Source organism: Micrasema longulum, unplaced genomic scaffold (genome assembly GCF_059751315.1).
Source record: "Micrasema longulum isolate JH-2025_06_02 unplaced genomic scaffold, ASM5975131v1 h1tg001232l, whole genome shotgun sequence".
NCBI lineage: Eukaryota > Metazoa > Arthropoda > Insecta > Trichoptera > Brachycentridae > Micrasema > Micrasema longulum.
Window position 1 is genome coordinate 260,014 of NW_028278419.1, and position 14,660 is coordinate 274,673.

General features: G+C 31.3%; 1 protein-coding gene across 5 annotated transcripts in view; it reads right to left on the reverse strand.

Moving 5' to 3' along the window:
- The window catches only part of LOC148276368 (unconventional myosin-IXb-like), a 51,322-nt gene that overhangs the window by 26,616 nt on the left and 10,046 nt on the right, over window positions 1-14,660 (reverse strand). For all 5 annotated transcript variants that reach the window (XM_088234381.1, XM_088234378.1, XM_088234379.1 and 2 more), the window contains exons 4-7: window positions 7,513-7,625; window positions 5,945-6,530; window positions 3,422-3,752; window positions 963-1,137 (exon numbers count right to left, since the gene is read on the reverse strand). In XM_088234381.1, the coding sequence (XP_088090507.1) occupies window positions 963-1,137; window positions 3,422-3,752; window positions 5,945-6,530; window positions 7,513-7,625 (1,205 nt within the window). The remainder of the gene's footprint in view (window positions 1-962; window positions 1,138-3,421; window positions 3,753-5,944; window positions 6,531-7,512; window positions 7,626-14,660) is intronic.

Here is a 14,660-nt window from a genome sequence, read left to right on the forward strand (position 1 = left end):
ACTTTAGTAGAAATATTTAATTTATTTAATATTTATTGCTAAATTATTATTTATAATTAGTATAGCAATAAAATAAAGGTAGCTTACTTGCTACATTATTATTTAAATTTTTAAATGGTAATTTTAAATTATGTTGTTTTTCTTTCATTGTAATGAGGAAGTTCAGTGGTTTGTAAATTTGTTTTTATTTGTTAATAGACTATTAAACTATGCCAAAATTTAAAAAATAAATAAATTGTGTATCGTATATAAGGACTATGGTTTCATTCATTTTGTAATTTTGAAATTACTCCGCCTGTGACATCACAAGTTCTAGTCTGTGAGTTCTGCTGATTGGTAAGTTGGCTTTCCGGAAACCGGATATCTATCACAGTACTATAACATTGGTTGATTCGGAAGAACTTGTGATGTAGTTCATTTTGATTAAAAAATTATAAAAAAAAAACATTTTTGAGATACTCCGCCATACAATTAAATGCTCTAATTTTACCATGTGCAAGAAAACATTTTTTATATGCAATTTCTCGTAGCACGGAACTTCCTCATTGTAAATCTGCCCACTGCATGGTAACAAACAGTCTTAAAATCGGAATAAATCTTAATCAGCTTGTTATTCCAGTAAATAAATAAATATTTGGCATACAATACAATATTTTGAGTATTTAGTAACAATATTTTGTCCTGATTCTTGTAGACAAACACTAGATTCATCCCTCTATCGAGTTTATCAAAAATAATAAATCCATACTGCAAAAAATTTGGATTTCTTTTCACAGTGAATAAGTTTGAATATCAGCAGATGGAGAATTCTTCAAACACGGGCAGAATGGTGGATGTTACAGAGCGAAGCGATCACTTAAACCAGCCAATGGCAGACACGTCATAAGACTTCCAAATTCCCTTCTTAAAAATATTCTTCATCTCTGTTGTAGTATATGTCTTGTCATTGGTTAGTTAAATACCTGTAATTAATGACGAGGGTTTCTCCAGAAGCTCTCGCTCTCTTGGCAGTGAGTGCGGCTAATAATGTTTCCTGCTTTACTCTCAACAGTTCAGAAATCAACCCGACTACTTGAATATTCTTAACTCCAACGGCTTCGTCATGGTATGACTTCCTGGGTTGAAACTCCACATTACCTGAAATTAAATAATCCAGACAAATATTAAAACAAAATCAATGACAGGCATGCAGCTTGAAAAATGACGGTTTTTCAAAATTTATTTTAATTTTAACTTTCAATTCGTAACAAAGTTTGTATTATTTATACATATTATTATAATGCTCACATTAGTTATTTATTAGAATTACAAAAATCAACAATCTGAAGCACTATTTTACAATGAGGAAATTAAGTGGTTTTAAAAAAAATATATATTATCAGCGCCATGATTTTTTAAAGTTTTGTATTTCTGGAAATTACTTCGCATGTGAGGTCAGAGGTTCTCTTCCGCTTATTCTCAGTCAGTTCTGCCGATTGGTCAGTTGGTCAGATCTGTTCACGGTAAGGAAACCGGATTTCATTTACAGCTCAAGTATTATTGGTTGATTCATAGGAACCAGTGACATCATTCAAAGAAGTTCAATTTAATTACTTTAATTTTAACCGCGTGAAAGAAAACATTTTTTGTATGCAATTTCCCGTAGGGCTGAAGTTCGTCATTATAGAATTATCTCTCATGAAAAAGGATTTTTACAAACAGTGTAAAGTATATCATCCATGTAAGTTCAATACCGCGGATGAACTGGACAAAAACCGTGCAATTTCGTAAAAAAAATAAATTTAAAAGCAAGTTTATTTTGTGTTGTTGATTTATATTAGAAAATCTATTTTTACCATCGTTTTATATGAAGTTAATTGTGGCAATTAAACTGGGAGCTACGTATGGCGTATTCGCAGTATTGCCTTTACGCAAATCGAGTATGTCTCATCCGCTGTATAGGATTTAGGGATATATGCGGTATTTCTTCACTTCTTTAGCGAGGAGGATTCATTTGTGGTACTGAATTTAATCAAACGCAAATTTGAAAATGATCATTTTTTTGCTTCATACGCAATATTGAACTTACATAGATGATATATTGTATTTGAGAAAGGATCAAAAGAAAGGTGTGCAATATCATTATTAAAATGCTTATCACCGGAAACAATAAATTATTATTCAATGCAAAGTGACACTGTTATTTGTATAAACAGGTGGAAAATAAAATAATATTTCATCTCTGGTTATTTTTCCTATTGCAAATTGACTAAATAATATCTTTATTCAGGTGCTTGTGTGTCAAAAAAGGAGTGCACGAATTGGTACCAGGATATTATAAATGAATAGGGTGAATCCTATTTGCTATTTGTCAAACGGTAATTTGTCAATTAGTTACAATTGAACTGCGTAGTGTATATCAATAAGGGGAAGAGTTTTATGCACATAGTAGGTATAGATACAGTTTTTTTACTCTTAAAAACTGCCGAAAAATTCCTCAGCAAAACGGTGCTGTAACTTCGTGTTAAACTAAGCAAAAGATGAGATATTTTAAAACACAGGTATTTAAAAGTAAAAATTGAACACATATTAGATATTGTTTAAAAATCGGTCATAATTTATAAAAATAATCATAAATTTAGGCCTGTTATAGCAAAATACGATTCCATTATTTGAAAAATAAGATTTATATCAAGTCTTCTATGTAGACTCATGTGACATCATGGTCACACAAGATGTAAACATTCTACATATTTTGGTACAAGTAAAAACGTAGTTCTAAAATGTGTAAATACAATTTACCAAAATGAATAAAATTGTCAGCCTATCGAACCAGTCAGCCAGCAGAAAACATGATCTATCAAGTACTACTGTATTGAATAGTCAAGTGGTTGATACAGCAGTAAAACTCCAATTATCCTGATTGATGAGTGTCAGACGTTATCCGGATATAACGTTAAATTAAGGCAATGTTTGGGAAGAAAATGCAAAATTTACTCATATGATCACTTTTTTATTGCTTTTGAAATAATTCAGTGAATTGGAATCACATTAAAAACATGGGTAAACATGTCCAGCAAAGTTAGTTGCCCTTTTTTATTTGTTATTATAATATCTCCTTTATTTCCTGACAACGATTTGGATATTTGGCGATCCCGATGCCTGAAATTTGGATTAACGAAGTTTTACTGTACTGGTAAAAATAGATAAATTCCTGCCTGTATGGCACTTATGGTAGGCAGTAATATCTTATAAAATTATGAGCATTTGATAAATTAAAATTCAAAATATATACTAATATCAATTGGTTACCAAAATACGACATGTCGTTTTGCCAATGTGCTAATAACGGAGCAGCTAAATGTTAGAAATCAAAAAGATTTGTTTGTTATATATTTATATATATATATATATATGAAAAATTTTAAGAAAACAAACTCACCCAAAAGTAACACAGCTGAAAGAACACCAAACAACCGTCTTTGTTTGTCGGGCATAAACCCAACCATTTCCATAGACTGCTTTAACCGGGAGAATTCATATTTCTCATCGATACTCGGTAGTCCCGGGCATCCACTCTTGGACAGGTAATTGTACTTCTCCGGAGCCAAGAGGTGGAGTTGTTCCTTCTCCGCTTCGGAAGCACCAGCGAGCAGGTAGTAAAAGACATGATAGTTTCTTTCTTTACAGCTCTGACTGCAAATCCTCGATTTTTCCAGAAGATATTTTTGAACTACAGCTCCGTGGACCATACCATTTTCTTTGTAATTTACCTAAAAAAAGTTTACCACTGTAAAAGTAACATTTCCTGCCGCAAATTAAAATTGACTTGTATAAAATCAGAAGGTGTCTAACTCCAAAAAAGTTTTTTTAGTAAATTTGAAAAAACTGATGATTATAATCATTATAATCATCATCATCATCACACAGCCATTCCTGTCCACAGCTGAATATAAGCCTCCCCCGTACGTTCGTCATAATAATAATGTCCCATCATTACAATAATATAAAATAAATACTAATGCGAGCTGGAAGATGCAAACAGCAAGATATAAATGAGACTGTATTCGTACATATTATGATGTCGCGAATTTATATTAATTTAATCTTCGTCAACTTTCTGTAGACTCAAGAGTCTGTTATTACTACATTTAATAATGGACATAATTAATTAAACTTCTTAGATTTTCACGGCCGTTAAGATGCACAATAAGTTTTTCTGGGTTATTATGCCGTGTGTCGTTCGTACTCTCTACCGACGTTTCGGATCGCGTTACAGCGTCCATCATCAGGGTTGATGTTATTTGTGTATGAATATGTGTTACGTTAGGTACTTAGAATTTTTACCGTGTCGTAGTCGTTTTTGTGTGATGTTATGTATTTGGGACTTGTACCGTGTCGTAGTCGTTTAGATTAATGTGTACCATTATGTACTTAGGATCTATACCGTATCCCAAATCTGTGTTACATTGCAATCTTTATGCAATTTCTTTATGACTGGGTACCAGGATGTTTTTAATCGCATCCCATCATCTCTGTTTCTGCACGAACGACACACGGCATAATAACCCAGAAAAACTTATTGTGCGACATAATTAATGTTTTGAAACTAAACTGTGTATTTCAGTACTTTTTGAAACTCGGGCACTTGGATTTAGATACAAAATTTTTTGGATTTAAATTGGTTTTGAAACTAATATTGATTTTTGACAAGGAATAACTACAGTGCACAGTACTACAGTGGCGTATTTATTTATTTGTTTATTAACGGACTTAGTCCATTCAAAAAATGGCAAACACAAATCTTTATAATACACATCCAGGCACAATTGAATAAAATACAAATAAAGAAATTTAAAGCTAGGATAAAAAGTTCAACAATAATTGTAAATAAGAAGTGGTATTTTTGTAAACATTTGTATTACAAGTAGTTTTTGTGTCAGTATAGGTAAATAGAAATATATAAAAAAAACAGAATAACTCACTACTTACATATAAAAAAATCAAAGAAAAAAAAAGTGAGAATTTCAATTTTTAATTATCAGAGAAATATAATGCAGAGATTTATTGTTAAATACATATTATAAAATACAGTAGTGACATTACTTAGTGAAACTCCATAAGTGTAGACGGGGTCTACATTCAAGGCCCACGGAAGTAATACGGTAGTGTGTTGTGACACTGGCCGCCGGTTGAGTTTCAATTACAATTGAATTTCATATTCACATATATCGGTGCGCCAATTTTTATCAAAATTTAACCGGGCAGCGTCACAAAACACTACCGCACTCCTTCCGAGCGCCTTGAACGTAGATCCTGTCAATGGGTATGCTATTTAAAAACCAGGATATTAAACACACATACAGTAAAATCCCCTTTTTACGTTTTTCAAGGAACCAAGAAAAAGTATGGAAAAATAGGAATTACATAAAAATAAAATTGATTTGCTACACTATAGTGTACATATACTTCCAGAAAAATAGTAAAAACGTTGATGAGTGGAAATTGTCACTATTTTTTTTTATCTATTTTCAATTTCACTAAAAATATTTTTATATTTTTTCAAATAATATTACTGCTTTGCATTTAGGTTAAGACAATAATTTATCCTTTATTAGTTGTTTACCTGTTCTTATTCTTCATTTGCGTGGCACACGCGGTGGCGCGCGGGCTGCGGCATTATTATTACGACATAATTTTGGCTTTTTTGACGCATCAAATGAATTCCGAATTTTTTTTACGTGTAAAACCGGGGTTTTAAAAAATTTTATGTAAAAACAGTTGATTGGGGAGAATATTTGTATGAGAATGAAAAATCGAGGAATGTAAAAACGAGGTTTTACTGTACTTGCTAACCGTTTTACTTGTGTTTTATACATTGATTTTTAAAAATAAAGTCCACAAGACATTTAAAAATAATTTAACATCCAAACAGGTGAAATGCAATAACCGATAAAACACTTACCTGGATAAATTTCCCAAATCTACTGGAGTTATTATTATGCGCAGTCTTGGCATTCCCAAAAGCTTCTAACACAGGACCAGCACTGAGTATAGTCTGTTCTACGCCACTTCCATGGGAGCCCTTTTGACTAAGAGCCGTTAAATGATGAAGCAGGAAGTTTGTACTCTCAGTCTTTCCCGAACCACTCTCTCCACTAATCACAATGCACTGATTGGTCCTTTCTTTAAGCATACAATGATAAGCGGTGTCGGCGACGGCGAATATGTGCGGGGGTAAACTTGAACCTATTCTCTTGTTTTGATATAACTTCACATATTTGGGATTATAAATGGGATGAAATTTAAAGGGATTCACGGCGATGAGTATCGATCCGACGTAGGTGTAAATGTAGCCGGCCGAAAACCTCGCCCTGAGGTTGTCTAAGAGCGTTTGTTCATTGAGGTCTGGAAGCTGACAGAGGTCCGGATACTCTCGGTCCTTGGGCTGGTAGAGAAAGCGTTGGAAGTAGTCTTTAATGAGTTGAGGGTCCATGGAGAAGTTTTTCATCCACAGAACATCCATCGTCATTTTCTCCCTGAGATAGAATCTGTAATTTAAACAGTAAAATTATATTATATTTTTCTTGTTTCTTTTGTTCCTGACAAATCGTATGAGCGCTTTGGAACCCAAACAATTTATTGAGAAAGTTGGAATATAGAGTAGAATATATTTAAGAGTGAATCATAGTCACATTAATGTATTACTGAGAAAATCTTGTTTTAGTCATAGCAATATCAATTAACCGGATCAGAGAGATCACGCTTCATTGAGCGCAAAGCACAGGCCAATACTAAAACAAATATTATGTTACATAACACACTTCTAAAACATACAAATATTTTTTTTATAAATATGATTTAGACTGAATGTAACAAGCTAAATGAGCTAAATAATTTTGCAAAAAAGTGGAGTAAGTAATATTGTATATTTATACAGTTGAATTATGCACACGTAGAAGGGTACACGTGATTCGGTTTTTAGAGTAATTAAAAAAGTTAATCAATTTAATTGTTTTTAAAAAATATATGAAACAATGCTTATTTCACAAAATTTAATGATTGCCAATGGTTCCTCGTTGCTATGTATACCATTTAACATTAAAATAAAACTGTTATTTCGTTTGTACGCTATATGCCCTTCTATGTGGGCACAATTCAGTTATTGCATATCAATAATACTTGAACAATGCATTTTTGAAATTATGAGCATTGTTAACATTGTAGCATGATATATGTACATAAAATGTATAAAAATAACTATTAATAAAAAAATAAAATTAAAATTGTTTGTAAATTTATACTTGAAGCATCAACTTGTGGTTATTTTTTTTTTGAATCCGAGACACTATCCACAAGACCACAACTCCGACGTCCCAAGAATTGGTGGCGTACATAAGATGTATGAATATAGAGGAAGTGAGGTATGTATGCAAAGACAGACTACAGTGGGTTTCTATCCTCTCTGGCTGCGCGATGGTTCGTGCGTTGTGTGTGTGTATAAAGAATGTTAAGAAGTGAATGTCGACATACCTGTAGTACTGCCCCGGTGTGGAGTGTGGCCAGAGGAGCATGACGGCAACAGGACTCTCGCTGGCCCCGAGTCTCCTCTCCTTACATTCTCCCCCCACCACATCTCCAACAACCTACAATAAAACATTGAAAGTGTGATCAATTTTATCCACCTATTTTTCACAGACCTTCATTTTCATGATTTCTTTTTACGGGGCAATACATAAATTTATCACAAAACATGTCCTCGCATATATAGATACACAAAACATTTACACGAATACACATTTATACATTAACAGATGGTTTATGACTGAAATATAAAACTATTATAAAACAAATACTGCATACATATTATATTCCACATTTCATTCCCAAGTCACCAGCTATGTTAAATATAAGTATCTTTATAAACATCTATTTTTAAGATATCCCCGGATTTTATATTTCATTTTCAATGACTTAACAATTTTTAAAAGGATTTTATAGCAAATTTTCTTTTAAGTTAAAGAAATATTAATGCCCCTCGGGTGTTAATGAACAAAATACACACATACATTATTTTTAATGTTGAGTGAAATACAAGTGACTTGGAATGATGTCTGTTTTTTATATGTGAAAGTACATTCCTCCACACACCCGAAGTCGTTTTAAAGACCACGGTCTTCCTATCGGTTTCACTCAAACAAAAAAGCTATGTTTTTTTGTCAATTAACGAGTTACTTTTTTTATTAAATTTTATATATTGCGATTTTAATTGAATTAAAATCTACTATTTGCAGTGCTCGTTTGACTGATAGTTTGGCAAATTTTATGGAGGCCCTTTGTCGGATATTTTCATTCATCCTCGTATTTACTTTTATCACAATAGTCTATGTCCATAATAGTAATTTTATAAAGGAATATCAGATTAGACTATTATTATTATTTGTAAATTTCTTAACTCAGACGCCCTTCACGTAAGTCACCAAAGATAAATCCCACAATCACGCATATAGCACTGCTTATTTAAAGGTTATTAACTACATCAATTTAATCAAGTCACAGTGAAAGGATTGTTAGTAGGTAAATACTATGTTTGACAATTTTAACACCAAGGGTTTGCAACACTGAATATAGTTATAGTTTTATATGTGGAGACCATTATTATTTTTTTGAAGCTATAACCCGCTAAGTCTCTATTTAGAGACTTGTTAGCAGGTGGGATAGAGGATATATGGAAGGAGGTAATGAAGAATACACCACAACACCCAGACCAATTGAGAAAAAATCTTTCTTGGAATAGAACCCGTGACGCTAGATTCACAGTTGGCCGTCTAATCAACTGCGCAATGTGCAATCAAAATATATAATTAATCTGTTTTGTCTGTGTTCTAACACCGTATTTTTTTTTTTTATAGGCCAATAGTAAGTAGATGAGTAAATAAATATCAAACACAATATCAAAACCAGTTTTGTTATATTTTAAAATCATATTACAGGAAGTGAATCAGGAAAGATAAGCAATGGAATAAAGCAAATGCACTGAAAAATAACATCCTCTCATTCAAAATGAAGAGATGGTGCTGTAACACTATTAACCTAACAGAAAAATCTAATATTTAAAAAACATGCGGGAGAAAATGTTTAATCCAAATTAAAAATAAATTTAAAACAAGTATAAAATGCTTTTTGCTATAAAGACGAAACCGGTGGTAGCATGATTTTGAAAATCCATAATGATAAGTTATAAAAGAATGATTACATTATTAACTATAATATCTTCTATGTGTAATTCATCGTTTGCAATGCAGGTTATTCCATTCTACTTACGTAACTCAACATTCAATACAGAAAGTCTATATAAAATATTTAAGGTTCATACAGTAGACACTCTTCATAAAATAAATTCTATTATACAAATTTATACAGAAGAAAAAATAAAAGAATTTGAGATGAATAAGTCACTCAGATACCAACATAATATTAAAATTCCTAAATTCCACACAAGTCATGGTCAAAATAGCTTTGTCTGAAATCAATAAATTCAATTTAAAGTAAATCTAAATAAATTTTTTGAACACATGTAAAAACTACACTAAATTTTAATTAGTATGAATGTATTATTGTTTTAAGTTTTTTTCTTTATATATCCTATGTTTTTGTTTTTTTTCTTGTGTACTGTATATTTAAAATTATATAAACTCTTATAAATAAACAACTACAACAGTGTAAGTCACTCTCCAAGCACAAGAGTTAGTCTCTTTTTTGGAGAGTTACAGTGATAACATTTACTAGATGTATAAAAGTAGATCTGTATATAATTTTTTAAAAACTAAATATACAAAACAAAAAATATTTTTTAAACATTGTTAATAAGAGATTCAAAATAATGTATGTGAGATTAGATTGGAAATCTTCTTTAATTATTGGTCAAAGAGTATAGCTTGGAATGTGACCAATGATTTAAGGCTCAACTGCAGTAATTTAATTTTGAAAGTATTTTTGATGTGTTTAAAAATAAATTATTATGGCATAAAAGTGAAAACTGAATATTTAATATTGTGAATGTAGAGCACAATATAATCCGGGCTCAAGTACGTAAGTACTGATTAGCAGCAATTTAAATTACGACCATCAATTAGTGACGAGTAGAAAGGAGCCATAATAACAATGTGGTACACATTTATCTTAAAAATGTACTAGGCACTAATTGAAAATATTGAGGGTTTTTAAAACACATAAAAAAATATATATAATGCCGCTTAAAAAGCGAAATAGGTATTTGGTTTTAAAAAATAACCAAAGAGAAATTAACTTTTCCTTAATTATTATTAAATTCCAATATTTTTTTAAAAAAAGAATACAAATTTATTTATATTACAACTATTTTATAATGAAAAGAAAAATTCTTAAATGGCATTAAGATTTAATTTTTTAACCTTTTTTTTTTTTTTTTTTAAGCCAATCAACAGGATTAAGCCCTTATAGATTGGCATTAATGAGTAATACTTAATCTAAACATTCTTAAAATCGACTTAAATTAACAAAAGGTATTTATTTATTTTAAAGAAACAAACAGTCGACAATGATAATATAGTAACATAAAAAAGTACAGTTTAAAGACAGATCAGCAAAGTTTCTAAATAAGAATCATACATATTATCAAATTGTGTTACAAAAAATGGTGTGTTTATGTGTATTTGTATGAGAGTAAGTGTAGATGTGTGTTTATGTGTATTAGTGTAGGAGTAAGTGTTCAGGTGTGTGTAAGTGCAAGCATCATTAAATAGTAAGTGCCATCGTATCGGAGCCAGAAATAATTAATCTTAATTTGTTTTTAAATAAATTAAGGGGCATGTATCAATAGATGAAAAAAAAAATTATAGTTAGAGCAAGAACGATAGAGGAAAGAGTGTTGTGCCTAGTTAGTGCTACAGACTGGCAGATGGAACTAACACTTATTTCTTGTCACGCGAAAGGGGACATTAAGATTAATTTTGGAGAGTAGGTTAAAAGAGTCTACTTTATTATTTAATAATTTATGTAAATAGCATAATTCAGATACAGTGCGTCTATTTTCAAGGGTAAAAAATCCATTTTGTTTGGCAGATTGGCTGTAAGTACAAAGCGTTTTTATAATTTAGGTAATTTAAAAATTTTCGTTGAACATTTTTAATCCTTTCAATGTCTGTTATGTATTGTGGGCTCCACACAACGGCTATGTATGTATATAGCATAATCTAGACGGAAATGGCAAGTGTGACATCGCGAGTCAGGAGAGACAACACCGCTTGCTTCTTAAATATGCCTGCCCTTGCTGTAGGAACACATCGACAGTACCGTTTAGTGAGATTTCGTTCACTGTTCTGAGGATCCTTGGCAGCGGGGAAAAGAATCCGATGTTAGTTTTATAATTTCCCACAGCAAAGACAGGATTGATATGCAAGTTACGGCGAGGTACATTAAGGTTTATCTGGGCAAGGATTTCATGGGCATCTATAAAGTTAGATATTAATTTGTGCAAGAATATCAAACCAGCCAAAATCCTTCTGAATTCTAAACTTAAGATATGAAAGTACTCTAGACGATCATAATAGTTGATTTTGAAACATATTGAATACCTTTATAATAATAACAGCAACATTCATCTACCAGAATAAGCGGTTTGTTAGGTAGACTTGTCTTCAAATGCAGAGTGCAAAAAATGTATATATTTTTAATTTTTTTTTTAAAAGGAAACATTTGCGTTCTTAGGATTTACCAAAATATTTCTATTTTTGGGGCTATTTTCAATGAGTTGTAAATAACTCACTATTAGAAAATGGGAATCAAGTTGGGGTAGAGTAGGGTTCGAACCTCGGACCTCTGATCCGTGAGTCCGTAACACTAGCCACGGGGCCGAAACCCAATTCGGGCGTTAATAACATTTAGTAGGTTTTTATGTTTGCTTATATTTGGCCTGAATTCAAGCTAAACAAGTCAGCCGGATGAATCTCACCCACGTGATAAAGGTTTCAGCTCTTTTACTTCACAAAAGTAAACAGATGAGAGTTGAGGAAATGTGGATGTTAAAACATGGACAGAATGGTGAATGTTACACAGTGTGTAAAGTGGCCACTTAAACCAGCCAATGACAGGTCATAAGCCCTGTAAATGCCTAGACTTCCATATTCCCTTCTCAAAAATGATTTCCCTCTGTTGAAATAAATTTAAATATACTGTTTTCATTTTTAAAAAGAGTTCCCCTCCTGAGAAATACTATATGGGTATTTTAAAAGTGGACATTCTCTAATTACTTCTTGTAGATATAGATATAGACATATATATGGAAATAGATATAGATATGTAAAGAAATAATGTTTTTTTATTTATAAAAGGCCTTATGCCTATTAATTATGTACAAACTTCTGTTTTAAATTTTGGTATTCCGGTTCTGTATTTATTTTTTATCTTATAATTGCGATATCGTGTACTTTTTACATTTTTCCAAATATTATTTAAAAACATATTATATATGTACTCCTTTTCACTCCTTATATTTAAGTTAGTAGTAATTATTATTAGTGTTATCATGTTTTCATGTAAAGGATCTTTACCGACAAGCCATATTTATTGGCTTGGTGAGTCCTGTAAAAAAAATATTAAAAAAAAATATCAAGTTTATATTTAAAGCACTAACTTTGTGGTTATTTATTATAATAAAATATTTTTTGAATTTACTTTTAATTTCCTCGAGTTTTACACTATGAAACGCCCAACCCATCAGTAAACTAACAACATTTAATGGCTTTCAACATTTCAACAAACAATGCAATTTAATCTTAACTATATGTCGGAAGCTATTTTTAAAGCAACTGGCAACTGGCCACAGAAGCGTAAACAAATGCGGTATACGAGTTTAACTCTTAACTCGTGCATTCATTTTCTTTCATGTTAATGATATTATTATATTTCTGGTAGTTTTCTAAATTAAACACTCGCTAAAGATAAACAGAAATAAATAAACAAGTTCCCCCAACGTAAGTAGGAGATTCGAAAAGAGTAGCAGATTTAAGGAATCAAGTTGCAAATTATTTTACACAGCAAAAATCTTTGATTTTGTATTGATTCAGATTCAATTCCCCATAGCCACATTTTTGTATGAATGGTACAAACATATGATTTTTATTATTGGCTGGATGGTTCTACATAGTGAAAAACTGATTAAATAATAATTGATAAAACAATGTACCTATTTCGAGAAAACCAGACAATTATTTTCATGAATCTTTTAAACACTTAGACAATTATTTTCATGAATCGTTGTTGTTGTTGTTGTCTTTTAAAATATTTCAAGTCAATCATGTTAGAAATCTAGACCGAGAGACGGACATACAACACATAATTATAAGGACAAAATTTAACTTTAAATATGAACTATTTACATTTCTATTTTGCCTGTATTACAAGGGAAAATTTTATATTAAATTACTCTTAACCAAAATTATTTCAATTCGGGATTTAAAATAAGATCGACATGTGATAAATGAAGATCTCTTTTGTTTACAAGACATTATGCAGTCTTTTAAAAATAATAACCGATCCATCATAGAATTAAGAATAGTCCAGAAACCGCATACGCACATCAAAAAGAAGGCGACTAAACTACTCATAAATGAGTAGGTGACCCATTAGTTTCTTTATAAACGTCGCTCAGTATGCAAATCCTGATTTGAATTCAACTATGCCGTGTTGTGTCCTTTTAAAGCGTAGAAATACTGCTAGGATCTTAAAGAAACAGGATGGTATTACATTTCATGTGTAATTAGCAAATAGATGTTTAAGTAGCAAATGCATTACTTAAAAATTGAATTATTTTTCCATCTGTCAGATTGTCAAAGAAATAAAATGGAAATTTCGTTAGTGTTGCCAGGGTAGTAATTTTTTTTACCCTACTTTGCTCACCTTATAAGAGAAATAATGAAAATTGGACTTCGGATTAAACAACTCTGTTGTGGACATTTGACCGACATTATCTTCAAAACATCAAATATTGTTTAACATGATATAAAAATATCAGTTTTATGTAAAATAAAATTTGTTTTGTATTTTAAGTTTAACCCTTACGCTGCTACGCAGTTTTTCAAGAATCTAATCAGAAATCTTATTATTAATACATTTTAAAAATATTTTATCGAATACGTTGTTTTCCAAACACACTACTGTTTTAAAAATTAATAGCAATTCCAAGAAAAATCTTCCATTTCATAAATATCTAATTCAAGCCCAGTGGAGTGAGCAAGATGGACAACTCGTACCGCCCGCAACACATTCTCGTACAGCGGTTGTAAACCCTTTCTTAATCGAAAATAAAAACAAACAAAAATGATCTCGCACAGCAATCTCAAGGCGCATTGTTTTAATAGTTATTGTTGAAACGACGGTATTATGATGGTTTTTTTGTTGATTGCGGGGCAAAGTGCCCTTATTATCAAACCTACCACTTCCATCAATGCATGCTAAACAAAATTTGAGTAAAATATATCTTGGAATTTGTTGCAACAGAGAGGGAACACATTTTTGCCAAGGGAATATGGAAGTCTAGGCATTTACAGGACTTATGATCTGTCATTGGCTGTTTTAAATGGCCACTTTACACACTGCGAAATATTCACCATTCATGATTATTTTTACATTACCTCAACTCT